Raw genomic sequence first — 26,553 nt, 5'->3', positions numbered from 1 at the left:
ATTCCTTGGAGGATAAATTTAAAAGACCTCTTCTGGAGGTGATGGCATAGTCCAATAACTCAATAACACATGTAAAACACTACCACTATGGTTTAGAATCTGAGGCCACTGACATAAAACAAGATGTTGGTCCCCGTGGGAGCAGTCATGTGATTCCAAACTGCCGAGATAAACACCGTAACAAAAACAAATACCCTGGGATACAGACTCTGGGCACTCAGAGAGAGCTGGCACTCCCGCGGCGTGTGGGGGAGGGGCACAGGGGTTATGTTTTCTCTGTGTCTTCATCTTTGTATTCACAGAGCTTTTCTACAAATTTTCGATTCAACTGACAAATATGTGATTTCTGTGAGTTTTAAGTGGTTTCTGTCATTTACAGAATGGCTTCACACCATTTTTACTGGCTGTCAGTGAAAACAAACTCAAGATGGCAAAATTTTTATTAATGAGGAATGCTAATATCCATGCGGTTGATAATCAGAAAAGGTACTGTAATCCTTTAAACCTCAGTGGTGATGTACAGTGGTAACAAATATTCATTTAGAAATGTTGAATTACCTGGGCAGTGGTAGCACATGCCTTTAATAGCAGCACTTGAGAGGCAGAGACAGATAGATCTCTGAGTTTGAAGCCAGCCTGGTCTACAGAGTGAGTCCCAGGACAGCCAGGGATACACTAAAAACAAACAATCAAAAAAGAAATAATATTGAATTAACAGGAAATAGAATAATTTCTAATAACTGAGATATAATGAAAACTCAAAAATCATCAGTACTAAGCAGAAAAGAAATTATTCAAAACAGGCAACACATAGATAGAACTGTATATATTACAGCACATGGGTCTCCCCTTATATATTTACTGATGTTTGTCAACTAGTTGTGTGGCCATTTAGTCTTTTAGCAGCTGATGGGATTCCATAAGTTTTATTCTAGTTTGATAGTATAAAGACTTAGTTCATTTTTCCCTCGATATTGAGCTTCTTAGACTTTTTGTAAAATTTTAAGCTCTGATTTTTGTACTATTTGCTTTAAAAAGCTATAGTAAGTAGAAATGGGAGTTAAGATTGTGTTGTCTTTGGAATGACTCCTTCAAGGAACTGTGAAATGCTCTTTTAAAAATATCCAATCATATTACCCCTAAATGACTATTAATTGTTAGTCTAGATGTTGCTTATTTTTATTTTTTATTTTCATTTTTAACATACTTGGGTGTTTCTATTTGGGATTGGTGCTGATATAGGAAAGAAAATGAGCTGTGTTTGAGTAAACCTTTAATGAAGATGAAGAGATGGTGTAAAGAAAAATGGCGTTGGATTTAGTCACATAAAACCAGATTATCTGTTCCTGGCTTTCAAATTTATCATGTGTGTGACTTTAGGAAGATTACTTACCACTGGACATGTTTCTTCCTGTGAAAGTCAGGGTCATTGATCCTAAAACTGTGAATGGAAGGTTCTCTATGTAGCATTTAATTCTGTGCCTCGTCACCATCTGCAACTGAAACCAGTGGCTATCATGACGGTAATTGTTAATGTGCTAACAGTTGTTCTTTTGAGAGACAGGGTCTCACTGTGTAGTCCAGGTTGGCCTGACCCTCACTTTGTGAACCAGTATTATCCTGAAATCACAATGATCCTCCCACCTCAGTCTCCCTTAGTCCTGGGATGACAGTGTGTACCCCCATTCATGGGTAATATGCTTTGAGGCCCGCAAATATTTCCTGCAAAGTATTACACATCTTAGCACATTGCACATGAAATGGAGAGAGATTTTGCTTGGCGGTTCCCTTTTGTGTGTGTGTTGCTGAGACAAGAGTCTTGTTGTACATCACAGGCTTGCCTAGAACTCCTTATGTAGTCCGAACTGGAGTCAAACTCAGAACCCTCCTTCCTCCACCTGAGTAGCTGCGATCCCAGGCGTGCACCATCATACCTGATGATGCACCAACTCCAGCCGTATGACGTTGTGTGGCCTCTGCCCACCAAAGGGCTTTAGGTTAGTAGCACCTATGATGAGCTGTCGCAGTCGGGTAGGAGGCTTCGCACTTGTTTTCCTCTTAGGGCTTCTAGACCTTGAAACGCTTGTCTGTTGCATTTCAATAGCCGATTCCCCAGACGCCAAACAGTCCAAATACAGGAAACCGATCCTTAAGTTTCTTAAAGTACTAAGGGTGACGGTATCTCTCTGCTTTCACAGAACAGCCCTTATGCATGCTGTAAGTCATGACTCAACAAACCTCGTCAGCTTTGTTCTTCAGCAAGGTGTAGACCTCTTTTTGAAAGACGCCTTTGGGCTGACTGCCACCGATTACGCTGCTGATTTTAAATATAGCGCGTAAGTGCTTACATTAAACTCTGCTTACTATTAAACTGAGGCTCCAAATAGTTATACTAATGCATCTTATATATCGGGGGGGGGGGCTTCTTACTACTTTTTGAACAGCCTGGAGTTAATCTACATTCATCAGCAGAGATCAAGCAAAGGCTACCCTGGAGGTAGCGGTGGGTGACGGATTCGACACCTTGGGCCTTTATTTTGCTTTGGGTTTTTTGTTTGTTTGTTTTTTGTTTTTGTTTTGTTTTGTTTTTGTTTGTTTGTTTGTTTGTTTGTTTTTGTTTGGGGGTTTGGTTTTTTTTGTTTTGTTTTGGGGTTCTTCTTCTTCCTCGTTTTGGTGGTGCTGGGGGTTGAACCCAGAGCCCCATGCCTGCTTGGCAGCATCTACCCCTGAGCTTTACACCCAGACTCTATATCGGGACTTTTAAAATCTTTATTCTTGGGAATCTCAACACAGTTTATCCCAAGTATCTGCCCCTACCCCCCACCCCATAGCACCCATAGCACAGGACAGAAATAGGGCAACATCTATGATTCTCCTAATTTGAATCTATTTGAATCTAAAATGCCTATTTTAACATAAAAGTGCTTTGCCTACCAGAACCCATTTTCCACACCTGCCTGTTTAAATGCCCCTGGAAGCTAGTGGTTTGCTCAAGTCAGATGGAGCTATGGGGAAGGAAAGGGGACTTTGTTTTCTGTTCGTTTTCTTCTTGCTTCAGGGCCACCATGAAAGCTGGCGCTGAAGTCTTGGGAGACCACCAGCTGCCAGCTTGTCTCTGCTGATCCAGTCTGGGGTCTTCTGGCAGCGCACACTTAGCTGTAAAGGCTAGGGTGCTTACACTGTTGACGCTTTATGGGATAAAGTTCCGATGTTACCTGCTATGCTGTGAAGAATTTAACATACTTAGCAAATGGTTTACACACCAGTATTAAGATAGTAACGTTATTCATCATTTTTACAAAGCAATATGAAAATCCTTCTTGAATATAAAGAAAAGAGATGTGAGGAGTCTGAAAGAGTGAACCTAGGTAAGAATTACTCCAGATGTGGCTACCCTAGATTTTAAAACTAAGAGAATATATTGATAACAGCAATTTTTAAAAACTCAGTGTGTAAAATGTTTTGTGTTGGTCTTTATTTCATTATTGGCAGTCTAGAATTCATGCATTTTTAACAAATTAGGACATTCCCATCCTGAAAAACATATTATCTAAAGAAAGGTCCATTTAGTGATTCTGGAAACTAAAATTGTGTGTGTGTGTGTTTATAAGTAGTAAAGCAATTTATACAATGTCTTGTTGCATAGCTCATCAGCAGCTCCATTGAAGCAACTGGACTTGTTATAAAAATGGGGTTTCTTTTTAACTTTTGAAATAACGACTGTAATTACTAGATGAATATTATAAAATAATTGTCAGTGAAAGGTGATATGTATAATTAAAACAAATTATCAAATATTTTCTTGCCTAAATATTCAGCCTTAAATGTCCCTTTCTGATTTCTTCTGTGGCCCAAAGATCTTTCAAAGGTGTGTTCTTTAATCTCTATTTTCTCTTTCTATTTATTTCTAGCTTTATTCTATTATGACCTGATAAAACATACATATTTTTAAATTCTTTTATATTTGTGAAACTTGCTTTATGGCCTAAAGTGAGATTTACTTCAAAGAAAGCTTCATGAGATGATTTTTCATAGCTGTTGACTGTAATGTTTTGTGAATGTCTTTTAAGTTCATTTGACCTATGATACAAGTTAATATTAAGCTTGCTTTTCTGGCTTTTGCCTAGACAACATATTGATAACAATGAGGTACTAAAGTTACCCACATGCTAGTGTCGTACCAATAGTGGTTACTTTATGAAACTTGGTGTACCAATGCTTTGTGCGTACACATTGACTGTCATCATATCTTGGTGTAGTGTCCCTTTAACTAATATGCAGTGGTCTTTAGCTCTCATGATTAGTTAGAGCATGAAATATATTTTGGCAAAGACAAGTATGGCTGCTTCTGCTTGGCATTGTATTCCATTTATATAGAACATTGTTTTCTATCCTTCCATCTCAGTCTCTGTGTATCTTTCCCAGTTAAATGTGTTTGTTGCAGACAACAGCTCCGGTTCTAATCAATCTTCTAGTCACCACCTTTTTATGACCTACTTGAGACTGATTATATTTGTGGTTATTACTGAGAAGTATTTGCTGATTCCTGTTTTTAAAAAAAAACTCTGATTGGCTCGGGTACTGTTTGTATATTTCTTTTTCTCTTATTCATCCTTCTTATTGATTTGATTCTTTTCTAGTGCTTATTGAGTTGTTACCCCACTCATGAAATTTATTCCTCCTGGGAGATCATATTTGTGATTACCTTTCTTTATCCTCTTACAGTATTCCTGTAAGACTTTTCTGAACTATTGATTTAGTATTTGGGCTCTTAAAGTTTTCAGTTGTATTGAAAGTCTTCACCTATTTTGAAAAATAAATTTGTTGTATAAAATTACTTAGGTGGCTAATATCATTCCCTACTTTATTTATGGTTTCTCCTAATTGACCTGGTCTTACTGGAATGAATTTGCCTCAGTAAGTTAGTTAGTGTTTTTCTTTTTCAGCTTTTTATGTCATTTCATTATCCTGGATTTTTAAGTACAATGTGATGATGACATATTATTTTTCTGGTCACATCTGTTTGAGTTCCTAAATGTTGCTTTTAGTTTTATGCCATATCTTTCCCTAGATTTGAGAAATTTTCTGCTAAATTTTCATTAAACTGTTTCTACATCTTAGTTTTCTTCTTACATCTTTCTACCCCCACAGATTCTTAGGCTTGGTCTGTTGATCATATCCCAGACTTCTTTACTGTGGAGTTCATGCTCAATTACCTTGCTTTCGCTGCTACCTGAATGTGGTATTTTCAGCTCTGTGGTCTTTATTTGGTTGGTTGAGAGTTTCGTTTCTAACAGATCTGGGTTGTTTTTCCTTTAAAATGTTATTTTTCTTGCTGAATTTTTCATAGGTGTTGTGAAGATTCTTATTCAGGACATGAAGTGACCCCTTTACTTTATTCATTTGCTTATTTGAATCCTCTTTGACATTGTTGATCATTGTTTATTTCTACACCTTTGAATTCTTAGGCATTTCAATCATCATAGTGTCTTTGTTTGGGGGTTATTGAGAAAGCTTTGGTGATTTTGTAATGTTTTATAGTTTCACATTTCTTCTGCAGTTTATACAACTGTTAGGACAGCTGGGCAGTGGTGGCACATGCCTTTAATCCCAGCACTCAGGAGGCAGAGGCAGGTGGATCTCTGTGAGTTCAAGGCCAGCCTACTCTACAAAATGAGTCCAGAACAGCCAAGGCTACACAGAAAAACCCTGTCTCAAAACACCAAAAAACAAAACAAAACAAAACAACTATTAGGACGAACACATTATCTTTAATCCACTCTTTATCATATATATATACATATATATAATTTTATTATATATTGTAAATATATAATTTTATTTATATATAAAACAGAATGTATGCATATATACATATATTGTGTGTCTTTTTACTTGAGTTTATTATGCCTTCTACCATTTAAATGGGATAACGCAGAAAATAGTAATGAAAACAATGATTTTGGGGGTGCTAGGGATTGAGCCTAGAGCCTCACGCATACTATCCTACTACTCTGCCACTGAGCCAACTCCTAGATCCCAATATTATTTTTAGACCAGTTTCTGGTTCACAGCAAAGCTGAGGCGTAAGCTCAGGGACCTCTGATTGCCCATGACTCCCACACGTGCATGGCAGTACACTTCTTAGTCTTCTCTGGACCAGCGCACTTACTACACTTTATTAGTCTATCACATCCCACCACCATTGTCTAAAGGTATTGTTTTTAATATTACCTCAGTATTTCCAGCTAGCAATCAATTAAGACACAGGCACTTGTTATATTTTAAAATAGCTTTAGTTAACCTGGGATTGTCCCTATGTTCTTAATTTACAAAGGTCACACTACTTGAGGGACAATGTTGAGTTATGATAGGGATTCTGCTAACTATGCCACTGTTGGGCAGTGTGACAACAATACCATGGCCACTACACGTCATTTACTTTTAGGAAATAAAGTTTCACAAATGCCACTTTTCTTCCTTGAATATGATAAGTACAAAAGAGGAAGCAAGAGTTCTTAGTGCATTCGTGGCCTATAAGTAGTAGAGTTAATATTCATCTTAGAGCACTCTTCAGGTTCAGTCTCGGAGGACTACTTCTTATAAAATATCAATGTCTTACACTTCTAATGTTTCTATTGTCCTCTTGAAGAGTGTAAATCCATTCTACTTTTGATTTTAATAGTGGAGGAAATCTCTGAGGATGACTCTTCCAAAAGGTAAAGTTTTATACATTTTTAAAGACTTGATAACTAATTAGAGAACAGAAACGAAAATAATTTCTGAATGCTTTACTCTGTCATGGACCTACTGATGTTTAAATTTGTGCTAATTGTTAATACAAGAGCTTTTAAAGGTGTCTATGTGTTTGTCATCTGTTTTATGCCAGTTAGGTAACTGGTATGCATAGAGCTTGAATAATTGGCTTATGATCTCATAATTGACAAATGGGTGACTCAGATAGCTCCCCTGTGCTTCTCTTGCCCATGTACATAGAATGATGGAGGTTGTATGGTGTTGGGCCCATATCAGTTCAGGTCAAACTACAAAACTGAGTCGTGAAGTACCTGGCTTGGAATTTCCCCGAGCAGCCCCAGTCCAAGGATGTCCCAGTTCTTGACAAGTGCAGTACCAAGGCCTTGATTTTTTTTTTATTGGCTTGGTTTTCTCTAATATCTTTACTTTTTTTCTTTGACAATTCCATGTAAATGTACAATGTGTTTCTACCACATTCACCTCCCTTCACCTTCTCTTATGCCCTTCCCGCTCCTGCTAAATCCGTGAATCCATAGATATACAGCATCAGGCAAGGCTGGGGGAAGAATTGTTTTAATGGAAGCAAAGAAATCTTAAGTGCAGTATTTAATTAATTAGCATGAGGTTAGTAGGTAATTTCTTTCTCTATTTGCTATTTCCCCAGTGTGATTTTCCTTAGGCTGTTGCCCATGCCTCACCCCCTGAAGTGTCCTCCTTTTTATGAAACTCCTTTCCCCCATCCCTTGATGACTATAATCTTTTCTTGATTATGTTTGTTTCATTTCAGGTCTTCTTGAATTTTCTAGTCTTTCATTTTTCACTTTTGCCAGTTACATAAACCTACTTGTCCTTGGGCAGAATCAAAAGCCCATATAACTCAAGGATTTTAAGAAAATTTATAATCAAAATATGCTCTGGTACTTCAACCTGTTTTATTTAGTTATTCATTTGTCTATTTGTTTGTTTGTATGTTTTGCTTATGTGTTTTGCCTGCACATGCCGTGGTGCCCAAGTTGAGGTCAGAGGACAACTTCCTTCCTTTCCTTTCACCATGTGAATTCCTGGATTCAAACTCAGATTGGCAGCAGGCCCCTTGCCAGCCCTATGACCTGTTTTTAATATTTTAACCAAAATGTCGTTTTGATAGAAAACCTGAAACTCACAAATATGGGAGTGACTCATTTGGCCTGGTAAGGGACAGGAAGGAGATTTGAACCTGAGTCTCTTAATTCTAAAGCCTGTCTTCCTTACTTATCATTCTGTAAGTGTCTCTATAATGGAGGAGAAAAGTGAGCACAGTGAATTAAAAGAAAGAGACATCGGCATCCAGAGTGGCTCTCTGCTTTCCAGCTCATCGTCTGACCAAAAAGTAAGGTACCCTAAAAGTAATTCCCCACAGGATGTGGTAGTGTGTATTTATAATGCCAGCACTCAGAAGGCAGAGTCAGAAGTATTCACATGCATTTAAGGTCAGCCTGGGCTACATAGGGAATAAAAAACCAGCCAACCTATAGAGCAAGACCCTCTCTCAAAATGTAAAGGAATTGTTTTTCTTCTTCTTCTTCTTCTTCTTCTTCTTCTTCTTCTTCTTCTTCTTCTTCTTCTTCACATCTCCTTCTCTGATACACACAATAACAACATGGAGCCTGGAATGAAAAATAAAATGTCAGAAGAACATGATAGAAAACAAGTTTAATAACTCTATAAATATTAGAGTTGGCTGAGTAATTCTTGTATAAGCCATCAAGGAAGTAGTGAGTTAGGAAGTAGTCCAGGGTAACAGCCTGCTTGATTTGGTGCTGAAGATTAAAGGAAAGAATCCACTTTGAAATCCTGGGCATATAAAAAAATTCACTTAAGTAGGGGAAGATAAATGTTCAGACTGAATTAAAACATCAAGAGGAAACCGCAACAGTGGTTTTAGTAAAGTTAAAGAAGGCAGGAGCTCTCCATATTAAAAAGTATGAAAACAATAGATTTTTCTACATGACTTACAGCTGGCTTTTTTATTATGAATAGCTGACTTGTCTTTGAAAGCATGTACATGTGTGATGTGTGTGTCTCTCTCTGTGTGTATGAGAGCATGCAGTCTTTGCCTTCTATCTTGTTTGAAGCAGGGTCTCACAAGTTATGGAGATTGGCCTGTCTCTATCTCCCTCACACTGTAGGAGTGCTGGGATTAGAGATGAACGCTACTGTGTCCAGTTTTATGTGGATTCTGGGGATCCAAACTCAGGTCCTCATGTTGCCTGGCAAACACTTTACTCATGAACCATGAACAATTAATGCTTTACTATTCTTGCTCACATTTTCTGACTTAGTACTTAGTGTCCTTAACTTTCTTTTCTCTTATGTTCTCTGCAAGTTTCCCGTGTGGTGATAAAATGCATTTGACCTTCTCACTCTCCCCCTCCCAACTCTTTCTAGTCCACATGCCTCTCTGAAACTCGTGTGCGCTTCTTTTTTTTTAACATATGTAGCCTACTGAGCCCAGTTATTGCTGCCAATATGCACAAAGCAAGGTCTGACCATAGGAGTATGCTACCTACCAGTGGCCATATCCTTGAAGAAAACTCACCACTCTGCCCTTCAGCAGCCATTGACTGCCAAAGCTCCTCAGCTAGGAATGGAGCTCTGTGAGTCCTTTCCACGTCCATGCTGGAATGTTGTCTGTTTCAGCTTGTACAGTTTCAGGAAGGATTTAAATGTAATCTTTTCATTAATTGTAATTTCTGGTTGTATAAATAATATTAAACAATTGGCTGGGTGTGATAGTGTGTATCTTTAATCTTAGCACTTGGGAGACAGAGGCAGGTGGACATATGTGAGTTTGAAACCAGCTGATCTACATTCTGAATTCCCGGCCAGCTAGGGTTATATAATGATACGATCTCAATAATAACATTTATATAAACAATTTATATATTTCAGTGTAGTAGGTAACACCTAGATCCCCTCACAACCCAACAACACTCTCACCATAAGAATCCACATAGGATTCTCTTTTATTTGTTTAATTTTTTATAATTTTACCATGAAGTGGAAGATGATCCAGAGGAAGGTATTGAAAAATGTCAATCAGAGCAATCACAGATGGTGAAGATTGTCCAAAAGCAGGACACAACAGGGATTGATTTCCAAATTGCAGGTGGGGGAGTGGGAACTGCTGAAATTATACCAACAGCCCTAACCCAGAAAATGGTTGACTAATAAGCCTGTGTGGGTAGAGGAATGGCTATTAACTAAAGAAAAATTACAGGCAATTGAACAGCTGGTACAAGAGCAGCTGGAGGCTCAACATATAGAAGAGTCTACCAGTCCATAGAAATCCCCTGTATTGGTTATTTTTTAAAAGAAAGAAAGAAAGAAAGAAAGAAAGAAAGAAAGAAAGAAAGAAAGAAATCAGGTAAAATGGAGAGTGCTAACAGATTTAGGAGCAATGAATAGAGTAATTCAAACAACAGGCTCATTACAGCCTGGAATTCCTTTACCTTCTTTATTATAAAACAAAAAGGGAGAATATGGATAGACTAAGTAGTTCTTTACTAACTTTAAATTTTCTTAACATTAATGAGAAAAAAAAAGCAGCAGCTGAGAGACATCAGGTTATCCAGCATGCCCAAGTTGGGGTTGCAAACCAAAGGTTCAGAACTGGGAGTGGAGACTTCAGCAAGGAATTCTAGAGCACAAGATTTTAGAATATAAAATAGTTCAGGAAGGGTCCGTGTGGAGGGCATGGGTCTGTGCGTGGGCAGGTCCACGGGGTTTGAAAGATGAGGTCCTCAATGCAATCTGAGGAGGATGATTGTGTTCCAGAGCTACACAGAAATGTTCACTCCCAAGAGTGGCCTGATTGGGAGGAAACACTTAGCACAATGTATTAGAAATACCCAAGCCGAGATCATCCAGGATGGCATCGATCGCACACTGTGTCTGATCCACGGAACAGCAGTGACTGCACAGCCACCAAAGGAACATACTGAGAGCTCCAAAAGATAGTGCTGGTGTTTCCCAGAAAGAAGGAAATCCTGTCATGAGGGTAGTCCATGCTCTCCCACCACAGGACCATCGGACCACTCTCTGGTGAGCTCCGAGGGATCCTGGGCCACTGCTTTTTGGGTTGCAGTGCAGGCTAAGAAGATGGTGTTCAAGGAGGGAATCCTGTTCCAACTGAGTCTGAGCAAGGGCTGCATTGCCCACACCACAGGCCTCGCGGACCTCCTCACAGGCCAGGGCCATGCTCAATGCCAAGAGCTGGATGATGCAGAAGTGGATACTAGGGGCAGCACCAAGGTAGAGGCCCATGGCAGATGGAGTACACACAATGGAACCAGAGGCTCAGGAGGAGCGAAACAACAGAGCCACAAGTTCCCCAGGACAAGAAGCTGATCTGAGCCAATATCAATGGTTTCTGCCAGCTACTCAACAAAGACTTTGAGGGACCTCCACTTGCCACCTGCTTGATGGCCCACAAGGTCCAGTACCCACAGAAGTAGGAGGCCATCCAGGCCTTGGCGGCCAGCAACAATCTGGCAAATTGAACAGGAGCAGGAGAGCTGGCCCTGAGGACATGGAAGCAGGAGAGATGACCCTGAGGACACAAGAACAGGAGAGATGGCCCTGAGGATGCGGGAGCAGGTGAGCCAGCCCTGGGAGCATGAGAGACTGAGAGCTAGGCCTGCCTTGAGGACACAGGAGAGGGAGAACTGGCCCCACCCAGAGGACACAGGAGCAAAAGAGCTGGCCCTGACCTGAGGACACAGGAGCAGGAAAGCCAGCCCTGCCCTGATAACAGGGAACAGGAGAGTGGGCCCTGCCCTGAGGACACTGGAGCAGGAGAGCTGGCCCTGCCCCCTGACAGGGGAGCAAGAGAGTAGGTCCTGCCCTGAGGACAAGGAAGCGGGCCCTGACCCAGGGCACTGAGTGGACCTTATCCCAACATCTACCCCATGTATGACCTGCTGGAACACATGAAGGGACCAGACCTTCAGATTCAAAGATTAAGAGTCTCCTTGACACATGGCAATAATAGGATATCTGATAGTGTAGGCCTCAAACCAGACCCATGACTCATAGTGATGAACATTTGAAAGTAAGCATATGTGGGCAAAACACTATACTATGTGATACACTACAGCTTCTGTGACACACACAAAAAAAAAAACCTTGTGGTTAATGAAGTGCTTGATATATGCATATGGATACAAATGTAACATAAATAAAAGAAATTTAAATTAAAAAAAAGATAGTCCAGGAATATAACCAATTCAGGAAGTGATACCCATGTTACAGGGGGGAAGCATCACTGTTAGGTTCTTATCTCAGTTGTGGATATGGGCCTGAGAGATCAACCAAAAAATCACATTGGACAACCGAGAACCCTGGAAAAGACATTGGAAGGAATGGAGAAGCAGAAAATCACAACAGTAACATGGCTACAGGGAGCACTCAGAACAGCTTCAAAACTGCATAATTAGTAGCTAAAACAAGTGGGGGCATATAGTGTTTGTGTGCCTGGACCTTTAAAGGATCCCCAGTTGGCCCTATGGCCTTCAGTGTCAGTTGGCTCTTGGACTTCTAGGAAGAAGAGATTATTTTTTTAAAGCCATCAGAGGCTGAGAGAGATTGAACAGAGTTTAAAGTAAGATTGGGGTAGGGTCAGAGAGTAGGGTTAGAGAAAATAGTTGGTGTAGAAAGAAAGTAGATTGAGTAGGGCTAAAGAAGAGAAGAAAAGAGATTAAACAAAGTGAAAGTGGGAGACAGTTGAAAGTGAATAGGGCTAGCAGAGGAGACCAGGCAGTTGGTGACAGTTGAACCCGGAAGGTAAGCTATGCCAGAGAAGATACTGTTAAGAGACAGGAGAAGATCCCACACAAAGTAGAAAGAAAGAAGACTAAAAGCTCCTTACTACTCCCTTTTGAGTTCATGACCTCTGTAGTCTCTGAGTGACTAAGTACCTGATGGCTGCACACACACCCCTCCCCCCCAACCCAAGAGCTGTCAGAGCCCCTCCTTCACACCTCAGCCTGTACCACAGTAGCTGGCAAAATGGTAGCTCCTTTCAAAATGTCTGCTCCTGTCAAAGCAGCTGCGCCTCCTCCCCTCCACAGGAGCTGTCCAAGGTGTCTGCGCTTCCTGCCTGCCTCAGCATGCTGCTGTGAGCCGTCCAAGGTGTCTGCGCTTCCTGCCTGCCTCAGCATGCTGCTGTGAGCCGTCCAAGGTGGCGTCATCTTCTCTCCAGTCTCTGTTGGCTATTCATGCTGATTCAAACTGCAGGAAAACACTTTCCTTAGAGAACTCCCTTTGTGAAGTTTGTATACTTTGTAAACTTTGTAAACCCTCAAAGCAGGAAAGTGGCCAGACCCTTGCCTGAGGAGATCCAGCAGCCAGGCCCCTTCCCAAGATCTTTCTAACTCTTAACAGCTTTCCAGCCTCTGTAACTGTCAGGAAGGCCATCTCCAGCCCCTTAATAGGACCTATCCCAGATTATGCTGATTTTAGGTGAAAAGTCTGAACAAAAACCCACCAACCCCTGAGAAGGAAACCTCACCAGCCAACTCCTGAGCAGAAGAATGCACCAGTTCCTGAACAGTAAAGCCCACCAATCCCTGAGTTCCCCAAACTCAGAACTTGAAATCCCACCAATTCTCACTCTGGAAACATCTGCCCTAGAAAGCTTTGCATCCCAAGAAATTATATATAAAGGCTATGTCTGCCCCCTGGGAACAGAGAGACAGGCAGCCACTCCTGGATTAGTCCTTCCTCTTCCTGGACTCGTTCCTCCAACAAATCTCTTGTATGAGAATTACTGCCTGCTATGACTCTCTCGTTGGAAGAAGCAAAGAAGTGAAGAAGGAATGGGGCTGAGGCTCCTGAGCTCCTCAGCTCATCAGGGATATCCTCCCCTGGGAGCTACAATGGCTCTGCTAAGCAGGCCTCCTTTCAGAGCTGTGTGATACCCTTCCACTGGGATACCTTCCCACCTCATAGCTGTGTGGTTCTTGGACTCCTGAGTACTGGGATACCTTTCCATCAGAACAGGAAAGCCAGTGACGTCTCCCCCATCTCTCCTCCTCCCTCCCTCCCTCCCTTCCTCTCATTCTCTCTCTCTCTCTCTCTCTCTCTCTCTCTCTCTCTCTCTCTCTCTCTCTCTCTCTCTGTCTTTCTGTCTGTCTCTGTGTCTCTCATACACATGCCCATGTGCACACAAACACACACAAGCAAGATTTCAAGTATGAACAAGATTGTATGAACAAAAGATATTTAAATTATAAAGAACTTTTCTTGGTTAGTGGCAGGAGATCCAGCACTTTGGGCAAGTGGCAGTAGGGAGTGGTCCTTGCTCATAAGCTTCCTGAATGCTGGAAATACTGAGTGTATGTCACCAAGCCTTGCCTAAAAGCTAAATTTTCAAAACTCACTTTTAGAAAGAAGTGTTCATGCAGTCTATAGAGTTGGTTGTAACAAAAGACCATGTTTTTACAATTTAAAGTGCTGGCTAGCATAGTATCACAGAAACAATCTGATAGATTAACAAAATTGAGCATTTTTCAAACATGAAGGAAATGTAGGAACACATAACTAAAAAGTTGAAGCTATCCCTCATTTTGAATGCAGACATCAACTATGGTTTATATGACTCATTTTTACAGTTTAGGTACACACTGTAAGTATTCATCTTCCTGGACACATAAGCTTTTCCTGAGTTAGATCTTCAAATCCAAAACTTAGCATATTATGCTGATCTGTTCCCACATCTTTTGAGTGTCCCAGATGAGGTAAACTCAAAATAAAGGTATTGTTGGCCCTTTCCTGATCCTTCCCTGTATCTTTATGAATCTATTCTGTCACCTACTTTCCCCATCCAATATGAGGGAAGGAGAACTCAAACACTGAATCAGAGAAAACCTTGATTCCATCAGCCCCAGTGCCACCAAGCCAAGAACTCACCAGTGCCTTCATATTCTCCTCATGTTGTCATGCCTTGTTCTTGGAGTTCATGAATGCAACCCTCACCAGCCCCAACAAGGCTCAGGAAACATTTTGGAAAGGGGGAAATAAAGTGTGTAAGACTCAGAAGATGGAAAGGGAGAACTGTGGGACATTGTGGGATATGCTGAGGCTGTTGCACACATGAATTTATTCATCTGTGGTTACCTGCACAAGACCTGCCCAAGACCGAGCCAATTGAAAACTCCAGCGAGGAAGGAGGAGGGACTCCTAAGGCCCCACCCCTAGCTGAGGAGACAGTTATGGCTACTGGGGAGGAAGGGTCTTTTTTTTTTTTAAGGAGTGTGGCCACTGCGACGTTCCCCAGTGATGACCCTGGGTTCATGCCCGTATGGGCAGCACTAGCTGCATGCATAGGTTAAAGATAAATAAGGAAGTCTTGAAGCTGGGAGGAAGATGTGGTAAGGGCATCCTACAGAGAGTAGGCATGGGAATTATCAAGACGCATTGTGTACATGTATAAAATTTTCAAATAATAAATCTGTAAATATATAAAATATCCATTTCTATCATGTCTCCCCACAAAATGTTCATGTATGATACACAGCTGAAAAGGTGGCTTTTTACCTACCTGTGTATAGATCTCCATTACAGGAAATAGGAAATTCATATTCTAGCACAGAAAAAAAAAAAAAGATCTTTGTGGTTCTCCAGGATTCTGTCTGATCTACCCATGCTATCCTCAGTAACTATATTATAGTTTGAGCACATAATTTTTATATTATTTTTCTCCTTGTTTCAGGCTTTATCTTGTGTTCATCCTGCCTGGGTCCAGAAAACAATCTCCTTCCATGCCTGCCTTTACCTTCTCTGACCTGGATAAAACCACCCTGTGTTTACAGCATTTCCTAGGCTTCAAAGCAACAACTGACTATTCCATGTATCCCTAGCAATAAGCATTTCCACTGCAAAAATAGTGGATAATTCATTTCTGTTCTCATTTGGTGATTTCCAGCTTGATGCAAGACTCTCACCTATCATTAGACAATATAGTAAACACTGTAGTCTCAGTAGCTACAGATTGGTGAGTACGTGAGATAATGTGTTTTCTTGTTTTTTTTTAAACAGGAAGGACCAATGGAGCCAGGAATTGGAAAACATGAAAAAGGTGATGTTTCAAGGGATAAAGAAGACCACATGTTGAAAGAGGGCATTGAAGCATTAAAAATGATGCTGGTGAATCTCTACAAAAATCTAAGCTACAGTGAAATACTTTAAGACAATCAAAGGTGGAATTACACTTGTAATTTCAGGAATTAAGGGGCTAAGGTGGGAGGAACAGGAGTTCAAGGGCAACCTAGAGCATGTTGCAGGGGCCAACCTCAAAAAGACACAGAGAGGAGGGAAAGAAGGAAGGAAGGAAGGAAGGGAGGGAGGGAGGGAGGGAGGGAAGGAGAGAGGAAGGGAAAGAATTGATAGATGTAAATTATATAGAACAAACATGATATTCATTTCTTTTCAATGTTTTTACCCTTTTATCCCTTTGTGTTTTTCATTGCTCTTTGAAATTTGGCTTTTCAACATAGAACTTATCGGTTCTTGTTTTCTCTGACCTTTTACAAAATTACATATGGGTAATTTTCAAACTGCCCCAAAAGTATATAATTAAGTCAATAAACAAAATTCTCCATTTGCCAAATATTCTTATTATTTTTATCTTATAACATCTTATTTCCTTATAGATTAGTTCTAGATAGCATACTCACATTACACATGTGCATTTATGAGCAGAGCCAGCTGAAGGAGTGATATCATTGGGAGAACCAGGGAGGCTCCATGGCAGAGGAAGAGACCAACTTCAGGTCTGTATCAGCTCTTAGTTATATTTCTCATTAGCTCTATACCTCTCATCCAATAATATAGCATGGGACAAACGAACTCACTTTTTGAGCAAACTTTTATAATCATCAATATTTTACACCAAATATTATTTTTAAATCACTCTGGCTATAAAACTTAAACTAGCCCTAGAATCTATAGTCAACTTGTAACTGATGTCATTGAAATTGGAAAAAGTTTTCTCTGAATATTTCTTGTCCTTCTGTCTGTGTAACTAACTCATGTGATTAAGGTGAAATAAAGTCTGTGCAGTGCTATTACATGGTTGGAGCTCAGCGGGGCTATGCATAATGGCCACTGGTTAGATCCCTGTAGAAGACACAACTCATTTTGTGTTACCAAACCTGAGTGGCCAGTTTACAGAAGTAATTCTTTATTGTGGATTCTGATGGTCTTAGGACTCTGTTTAATCTAAATAAACACATTATGTATTAACTCATTTAAACAAAGTGTAAGTGTATTGATTTAGTATTTGTATTTACTATATGTCCATCTTACAATATGTAGTTGTCTCTTTACATGTTGGTTTTGGCATACACTAAATGGATGATAATATTTTGAAGAATGGGAGCTGAGCAAGACTGGCAGAAAATTCACAGTGACAAGAATATATGAGAAAGGCTTTCCAACCGTGAATAGTTTTCTAAAATGACCTCCCCATTATTACAGAATCATAAGGAGGGAAATATCATAAGACAGAGTATTCAAAGATGCGTGGAGGTGATATTCCCCTCTTTTTAATAACTACAGCCATTGAGGACATTCAATATTCCTGCAGCAAAACTATATTCCCTTTAGTAATCCTGGATGATGAGGATGACAATGATGATGATGGTATAATGATGATGTCATTGTCGTCATGTCATCCCAGGTTTGAACCTAAAACTTGACCCATGTTCCCTACTTTTCAGTAAATATATAGGTCCAGTATTCATAGTTGTTTGATTTTTAAATGTAAATTTTCTTATTTTTTAAAAAGCCCAGAATCTCGTTGATTCAGATTTTCACTTTTTCTTTTCTCCCCTTGTGAAACAAGGTCTATGCAGCTCACACAATTGGCTCAGGACTGAACAGATTTGTTCAATTAGGATATAAAGGTAGTTGTGTTTTGTGTGTGGTTTTTTTTTTTTTTACTTGTAAACACCAGGTCCTGCCTGAAATGTTTGGCTGCTGCACCATGCTTGAGAATAGGAAACTAGTACTGTTGGTGTAATGTTCATATGGGGAATTAGAAAGTTACAGTGACACCTGATGACTGTGCCCCATTTTATGATCACATAAAAATCTCCTCTCCGGCCAAGTGAAGGGACACATGTCTATATTCATGGCATTCTGGGGGCTGCAGAAAGAGGATCACTAGTTCAAAACCAGCCTGAGCCACATAGCGAAATCCTAATTTTACAACAGCAGGATTTGGGGGGTGTAGTCAGGGTCAGTTACTGCTCACATGTGCAAGGCCCTAGATTTGACCCTGGCCACTGGAAAGTAATCCTCCCCAGTTGAAATGTCGTAAGTCCTCACTGTGTTGCCCAGTGAAGCCTTAAATAGCTTAGTTCAAGTATTCTCCTCCTCTGGATGCTGAGTGCCTGGGAAAATAGGAATGTGGCAGAAGCCTCACCTGCAATTGAAATTGAAACTTTTGTAAACATAATTGAACTAAGGAATCTTCCTGCCGCATATGGGGTTTTTGGTTTACAATAGTGTGTTTTAATTGAATTACTAATACAAATTTGGTAGCAAAATTTCAGCATTCTTAGTTGGTTTCTATCACTCATTTAAGGTTTCTGTCTTAGTCACTGTTCCGTTGCTGTGAAGAGGCACAATGGCTATGCCAACTCTTAAAAAGAAAGTGTTAGACTCAGGTTGTCTGAGTCTATCCCTGGAGTCCCAGTTGAGAGTCAGTGTCCAGAGTCGATGCAAAAGCAAAGGAATTTTATTAAGCCGACGCACTGGGGTCTACCAAGCTCTGAGGAGCATGAAGACCCCATTCTGTAAAAGTGGAGGGTTTAAATACCCTTTACAGGAGCAGAACTCAGTAATGTGTTTAGGTATCAGGTGATAGGCTAACAATAAGTGACCTTTCAGGTGAATGGGGGTTTGAGGTAGTAAATTCCAGGTAGGGTGAGATGGGGGCAGTAAATTCCAAGGGCAGGGTGGAGATGGAGGCTAAGGGATAATTTTTAACTTTGGCCTGTAATTCTTTTTTTTTTCTCCTTTATTAATTTATTCTTGTTACATCTCAATGGTTATCCCATCCCTTGAATCCTCCCATTCTTCCCTCCCTCCCAGTTTCCCCTTATTCCCCTCCCCTATGACTGTTCCTGAGGGGGATTACCTCCCCCTCTATATGCTCATAGGGTATCAAGTCTCTTCTTGGTAACTTGCTGTCCTTCCTCTGATTGCCACCAGGTCTCCCCGTCCAGGGGACATGGTTAAAGGTGAGGCACCAGAGTATGTGAGAAAGTCATATCCCACTCTCCACTCTACTGTGGACAGTGTTCTGTCCATTGGCTAGATCTGGGTAGGGGTTTAAGGTTTACCGCCTGTATTGTCCTTGGCTGGTGCCTTAGTTTGAGCGGGACCCCTGGGCCCAAATCTGCCTATCATAATGTTCTTCTTGTAGGCTTCTAGGACCCTGGCCTGTAATTCTTAACTGTAATTTTGTTGTGATGGCTGAGGCAAGCCGCCTGGAATCTCACATCGCTTAGCTAACAATGTTACTGTTATGATGGCTGAGTTCAGGCCACCTAGAATCTTACAAAAGCAATCAATTGGAGCTGACTTAGTTTCAGAACTTTAGTTCATTATCAGCATGGCAGCGAGCATGGCGGGGAGCATGGCAGCGAGCATGGCAGCGAGCATGGCAGGGAGCATGGCAGCGAGCATGGCAGGGAGCATGGCAGGGAGCATGGCGAGGAGCATGGCAGCGAGCATGGCGGGGAGCATGGCAGCGAGCATGGCAGGGAGCATGACGGGGAGCATGGCGGGGAGCATGGCAGCGAGCATGGCGGGGAGCATGGCAGCGAGCATGGCGGGGAGCATGGAGGGGGAGCAAGGCAGCAAGCACAGAGGCGGAGAGCATGGTGGGAAGCATTGCAGCAAGCATAGCGGGGAGCACAGCGGGGAACATAAGGGGAGCATGGGGGAGCATGGCAGGGAGCATGGTGGGGAGCATGGCAGCCAGCATGGCAGGGAGCATGGCGGGGCTTATGGCAGCATGTAGGCAGACATGGTACTGGAGAAGGAGCTTAAAGTTCTACATTCAGATCCCCAAGCAGCAGGAAGAGAGAGACACTAGACCTGACTTGAGCTTTTGAAACTTCAAAGCCCATGCCCAATGACGCACTTCCTGCAGCAAGGCCACGTTTACTCTAACAAAGCCACACCTCCTAACCTTTGTCAAGCATCTTCACTCCCTAATGACCAAGCATCCAAACACATGAGTCTGTGGGGTCCATTCCCATCCAGTCCACCACAGCATCTAACTATATGTGGCAAATAATTCTTTCCCTAAAACCCATAATGCTTTTCCTGAGCAAAGTCTTCGATACCTACACTTCACAAATGTATTCCTGTCTTCTAAGTGTCTCATTGCCTTAACTGAAGACGTTACAAGTAGAGATATTGGCCCTGACCCTCTCCAGCTCCTCCCAGATTCTTCCTTTTTAGTTAACTTTTTATTGATTCTTTATGAGTTTCACAACATGCAGCCCACTCATCTCCCTATCCCTGCTTACTTGCCCTCTGCCTTTGAAACCTTCTTTCAAAAAGAAAAAAAAAATCTGTGAAAGCTGTAGTGTGTCATTGTGTACCACAGTATACCTTTCTGTCCATGCTTTTCTTACTTGCAAATGTTCATTGCAACGATTGATCTGGTTTGAAGCCTCTGGCTTCTGCTGCACTATCAATACTGGATCCTCACTGAACTCAGATACCCTGTTTGTTGTTTTCCTGTGTCATGGAGATCCTGCAGCTTCAGATCTGCAGGACCAGCCCCTTCATGTGTTCTTGCAGTGAAGCTATGTGGAAGCTATGTGGTTGGCCCATCAGCTCTCCCACTCCTGTACCAGCAAAGCCTTCCCTGGTTAGCTCACTCAATGCTGCGGCCAGCCAAGAGGCAGAGACAGCTCTCCTGCTCTCACACCCTCAGGGCTGGCTCACCTGCAATCCCTCACCTCTAGCCCCTGCCAACAGTCAGCTCTACTGTGCTGCTCAGACAAGGTGTAGGGCCTCCTCTCCCAAGTACAGCATCGAGTGAGGCACAGGACCAGCTCTCCTGGTCTCATGATCCCTGGGCCAGCTCTCTCCCCAGCCTCAGATGGTGAGAGGCAAAGGGTGAGGAAGGCATCTCTCTCTGCCTCATGACACCACCCAGCAGACAGATGGCGGGGCCAGTTCTTCCATGTTCATACCCTGGGGACTGGCTGCCAGCAACTATTGCAACCTGGGCCAGCTCTACTGTGCTTCCTGGGCAAGGTGTGGTACCTGCTCTCCAAAGTACTGCAGCTGATGAGGGACAGGGACGCTCTCCTGCTCTCACCTTTGGGCTAGTTCTCTCAAGATGCCCAAACAAGGGGTAAGGCCAGCTCGGCACAGCCCTCAGACATCAGCATGCCCCCCAAGTGGCACCCCAGGCTAGGGACATCTACCTGGCCTCTGGTGATAACTGACACTCCACCACTACCCCTGTTTCTGCAAGGCCACGAACCTAGGCATGGCCCTTGGTGGCAGCACATGCTAGGACCTCGCCATGGCCTTAGGTGACTTCGCCAGCTACTCACATCAGGCTGTTCCTCACTACTCTCCACTCTGCAGTTCCACCTCTCTACACTGTGCCAAATCCTTCTGCTTCTCTTTCCTTTCCACCTCTCCACCACTTACTTGCTCATCTTAGGGGCGCCCAGGGCCTCTGGGTCTCTGGGGTCATCTCAGGAATCCCATGCCCCACCCATGCTGTGTGGCACCAGCCAGGAGTCATCTCAGGTGTGGCCTCCCCACCTGGGCCCATGTCCCTGGGTGACCTCGGGGATGCTGTGCCCACCCAACCCCTGTGGCATTGGGCTGGGAGTTGCCTCAGGCTTGCTCCTCCCCAAGGCGTACGGTGTCATCTCCCAGATTCTTTGTTGAATAATTCTCTATTTTGCTTCCCCACCTCACACAAGGAGAGTAAAACTCAAACACTGAAGTCAGAGGCACCCTAGACTCCCCTCTCTCTGGCATCACCTTTCTTCTTAATAGCAACATGCTGGGTGGCCAGTTTTCATGCCTTACTAGTAAGATATGTTTTCACATCAGTGACCAAAAAAAAAAACCAAAACAAAACCAAAACAAAAAACAAAAACAATGCCCCTTCTCCATGTGTCACCTTTATGTGTGTCTACAGAGCGGCAAAGATGAGCTCTTTGATATACATTTATGACAGTGGGATTTAGCTGTTTGTTGAGTAGATCCCAGTGTTAGGAACACAAAATTTTACAGTATAGCATGAAAAATGTCTTTTATGGCTTGGCTTCAGTTGCCTGTCTAAACCGCCCATCTCATTCCCAGTAGCCATACTCTGGGTCCTGTTTGCCTTGTTCCCATGCCTCTTACCTCCTCTCATGCCCCCTGGTCCAGAGCTGCTTTTACACCTACCTTTGCTTTTTCTGCTTTGACATGTCACCCTGAGTTTGTAGCATATCCTAAGCTTCAGAGGTAGAACTGATTTTTTTTTCTTTTTTTTTAATGGTTTGTTTATTTTTATTTCATGTGCATTTGTGTTTTGCCAACATGTAATGTCTTTGTGAGAGTATCAGATCCTTTGGAACTGAATTACAGACAGTTGTGAACTGCCATGTGGGTGCTGGGAATTGAACCTGGGTCCTCTAGGAAAGCAACCAGTGCTCTTAATGGCTGAGCCAGCTCTCCAGCCCAGAACTGACTTTTCTATGTGCTCTTCACTACAATCATTTCAACTGTCAGAATAATGGACGACTCACATGTGTTCTCAGCTGTTAAACAGAACTCTCCCTGTGCCTGAACAGAGAGGAGAGTTTCTTCTACTTCCAGCTTGAGCTGTGGTTGTGCCATGATTTGATAAACACACCAAATATTTATTGCTTTATCGCTTCATTTACTGGGTGAGTGGGTGAGTAAATGAATGTTTTCACAGTTCTGTTTTCTCTTTTCCTGTTTTTTAACAGGAAGGATTGACAGAGCCGGGGACTGGAAGAGAAGAACAAGGTAGCTTCAGAAACCACACAGAGTAATCGAACTCTGCCTTGTTCTAAGAGGGGGCGTCAAAGTAATTGAAATAAAGCCAGCAAAAGTCTAGGAAAGTCTGCTAAGCTAGAATGTAGTTTTAAGACTGTCACAGTACAGACTGGAGCACTCTTGTAGCATGAGAAATTAAAAAGATAAAGTAGGCCATGACCTCCAGGATAGCCTGGAGTACAGTGTGGGAAGGATTCTAAGTTTTGTCACAGGTAAAAACAGTCTTGGCCGGCTTTGTCCTTGAACACACCACAGATACTCCCTGAGATTAACCTTGAGATAGACTGGCTGGAGCCATCCTGGGCCTGGAATTCAGGAAGTGGACCGGGGGACTCTACCTGGATTATTGTGGGGTTTTTTTGGTTTTTTTTTTCTCCGATTATTGTGTTTTTAATTCACTCTCGGTGGGAGGAGACGGTCCTTGCACGTGAGACAGACAGGCAGAGAGGACAAGAGGGCCAGCAGGTTCAGACTGAGCTTAAGCGCACGTAGATCAGGAAAAGGATTAGCGAACAGGTTGGACCAGCGCGCAGGCCAGAGACACCTAGGAACCCGTCCCATGGACGAAAGGTTCACTCTTGTTTCCCTTTAACCTTTTTTCCCTCTTATGTAAGATAATAAAGTTTAATTGTTGTATAATAAAGTTTAATTGTTAAAAAAACAAAACCAACAGTACAGAGCAGACCGAGTCTCACAGCAACCAAGACAAGCAACAAACAAACAGCAAACAAGCAAATAAATAAATGTAAAACAAAGACAAGTGTGTAGACGCAAGCATGGCGTCTACGCCCTTTCAGTATGTGTCACTCTGGTACCCTCTTTGTGACTCCCAGCACCCTTCCCACCAAGAGCTTTGCTAGAAAGTCTATTCTTAGTCATCCTGACTCTTCCTTCAGTACACAGAGGCAGCTTCTCATCTGCCATCCACCGTGGGAAAATCTTCTTGCTGCTGAATGCTATCCCGTGTGTCTCCAAAAGGATTATGAAATGTTTGGACAATTAGAAATATTTTTTCTTTAAATATATTTATATAATTAGCTGAAACTAATATTAAACTAAAATTTCCCACTTGCAAAGAGAAAATTTTAAATTATCTTTATTTTTTATCTTATAATGTCTCATTTCCTTATAGAATAGTTCCAGGTAGCATACTCTCATTACACATGTGCATTTGTCAGCAGAGACAGCTAGAGGAGTGACACCAGTGGAAAAGCCAAGGGGGCTCGATGGCAGAGGAAATGACCAGCTTCAGGTAAGTGATAATTCCTAATTCTATTTCTCATTAATACTGTTTCCTTTCATTTCATAAATTAGCATGTACCAAATAGAAATTATTTTTCTAATAACTTTGCAGGGTCATTATGACATAATTTCATATCTAATATTTATTTTTATTACTATTAATTTATTCTTTCACAACTTCATACATTATGTGGGAAGATTTTAATGTTCCCGGCTGTATGCAGCGAATATACTTTTAAGAGTATGTCATCTGGCCAAGTGGTGGTGGCACTTGGGAGGCAAATGCAGACAGATCTCTGAGTTCGAGGCCAGACTGGTCTACAGAGCTAGTACTAGGACACCCAGGGTTACACAGAGAAACCCTGTCTCAGAGGATAGAAAAGAATAGGTCCTCTGGTTTGAGGTGAGGAATCAAGGTAGAGCTGTGAGCACTGACAGCACCTGTGGTAGCCTGCACATCCATTAGTGTTTCATATGTAAATGTGTTGATGGCAGTCAGGAGCCATTGAAGATAAAAGACCACCTGGTCTAGAGAGCATTAATAATGTCTATGAAAATTGTTTGTCTTTCAATATGTTTGTCTTATTTTTATGTCAAATACCTTTTGAAACAGCATTTATCTGTTCATAAAGTGCTTTATCAACTCATTCTTGATGTAAATTTTTACAGAGTGTCTCTGACAATCTTCCACTTATTGGCATTGGAGCTGATGGGCTATTACAAGTAAATGGTCAAACAGTAGGTAAGAACAGTGTCGCTAAAAATGTCATTTGATCTGACCACAAATATATACTTAAAACCAAGGGTTGTTTCCTACTGAATGCAAAGAAAGTAAATGAAGAAATGAGATGATAATAAACCATATGTATATACATATACTATATGTACGTATATATATATATATGTTTGTGTATATGTGTGCCTGCGTGCACGTGTGTGTGTGTGTGTGTGTGTGTGTGTGTGTGTGTGTGTGTGTGTCTTCTCTGATTTTAGCAATGGGTTCAACTGAGAGATTCCTAAATGAATTATCACTTCCTGTTCAAGATAGTCTAAGACCAAAAGAAGAAGAGTAATTGAGAATATAAAAAGTAGGAATGAAGAATAAAAAAGCCTAGAGTACAGGAGGAAAAGAAGCAAATATATGTAGCATACACTATGACATAACATTCCATTCCCTTAGGAAAATATGTGTATATACATATATGTGTGTGTTTATATATATGCACATATATTCATAAGGTGGCAGATCAATATTATAATTCTAAAATCAGTAGATAAGAAGTGCTGATAATAATTCTTTTAAAATGTATTTTAAGACAGTCAAGTCCAGAGATGTTGAGACCTGTTTTGACCTGGAGAAGTAGTTTTCAGGGGAATGGGGCACAAAGGAACCATGCTGTCTGGGTGCTTTTGGAGGTGGTGATGAGGGAGCTGAGATTGCTAAAACGATATGAGTTCTGGATGGCAGCAGCCCCAGAGAAGGAACTCGGGAGGAGTGCTATTCCTATCTCAGCCACTCGTTTTTCTTATCTCAGATATTGGTCTTCAAAGATGGAGAGCCACTGCTGTTAATTATTTATAAAATTTAATCTAAATGCTCAAGCATTGACTTCTTTCATAAGAATTCTTTGTAAACAGCATTGTCCAGCCATAGGGGTTCTTCCCTGAGGGTGAGAGGAAGTAGAGTGAATACAGTCAGAACTCATTATAGATATGTATAAGAACATCAAAGAAAATTTTGATTAAAAAATCCTTTAAAGAGTTTTATGGCATATTAGACAATAGTAATTTTAAATACAAAAGATATTTTAAAGTTATTTAACTTCTTTTGTACTCTTCTTACTTTTACTAAATATTGCACTGATTTTAAAGTATAAAAGCTTATTAATATATACTTGGGGAAATTAGTGTATTTTCCACTTGGGAACTTTATTTCTGTCTTCTGCAGGCTTTGATTTTTTTTAACCTACTTTTTTTGTGGTTCCTTAATGCCTTTACCTCCCTTCCAAGCCACTGACCTTAGGTAGGAGTGAAAAAGGTTACTAGGGACAGGGGATATAGACCTCTTTAGCCTCGGTTCCTTGGAGAAATTACACTCTTCATTGTCAGGATTCCAGCAGTCCAGCTAAACAGCAAACACCAGCAAAAAATAACACACAGCAAACAGCAGCAACAGAGCAAAAGAGCAGCAGCCTTCTCAAAGCATTTTCCAGAGCAGTCCTCGAGACTCACACCACCACCCCCGCTCCTATTTATACCCTCTCAGGGTCGGCACAAGTATGTTTTCCAGCTGGCAAAGATCACATGCCCTCCCACAAGGCAACTATCAGCTATGGATAAACTAAAGGCAGTTTCACAACACTTACTTATGATCAAAATAAAACATATTTACATTACATGACTTCGACTATACTCTTCTTGTTACTAATTGTTTTTTCTCACAAGTGTAGTGGA

General features: G+C 41.5%; 1 protein-coding gene and 1 long non-coding RNA gene across 6 annotated transcripts in view; one reads left to right on the top strand and one right to left on the bottom strand.

The window, feature by feature from the left end:
• Positions 1–26,553, top strand: part of LOC311592596 (uncharacterized protein) — an 82,174-nt gene that overhangs the window by 15,339 nt on the left and 40,282 nt on the right. For 3 of the 5 annotated variants that reach the window (XM_084773206.1, XM_084773210.1, XM_084773209.1), the window contains 10 exons: positions 380–486; positions 2,199–2,336; positions 3,304–3,368; positions 6,686–6,719; positions 8,023–8,125; positions 15,835–15,874; positions 16,498–16,568; positions 22,788–22,827; positions 24,036–24,109; positions 24,769–24,841. In XM_084773206.1, coding sequence (XP_084629332.1) covers positions 380–486; positions 2,199–2,336; positions 3,304–3,368; positions 6,686–6,719; positions 8,023–8,125; positions 15,835–15,874; positions 16,498–16,568; positions 22,788–22,827; positions 24,036–24,109; positions 24,769–24,841 — 745 coding nt within the window. The remainder of the gene's footprint in view (positions 1–379; positions 487–2,198; positions 2,337–3,303; positions 3,369–6,685; positions 6,720–8,022; positions 8,126–15,834; positions 15,875–16,497; positions 16,569–22,787; positions 22,828–24,035; positions 24,110–24,768; positions 24,842–26,553) is intronic. The other 2 variants (XM_084773207.1, XM_084773208.1) reach the window with 2 other exon arrangements.
• On the bottom strand, positions 2,841–12,909 carry LOC311592601. Its single transcript, XR_014777459.1, has 3 exons — positions 12,777–12,909; positions 8,265–8,402; positions 2,841–3,223 (listed from the first exon to the last, which is right to left on the bottom strand). It is a non-coding gene; the product is annotated as an uncharacterized lncRNA (long non-coding RNA).

The sequence above is a fragment of the Acomys minous genome, assembly GCF_964271855.1.
Source record: "Acomys minous genome assembly, chromosome: 2".
Taxonomy (NCBI): domain Eukaryota; kingdom Metazoa; phylum Chordata; class Mammalia; order Rodentia; family Muridae; genus Acomys; species Acomys minous.
This window is presented reverse-complemented; position numbering and strand designations above follow the sequence as displayed.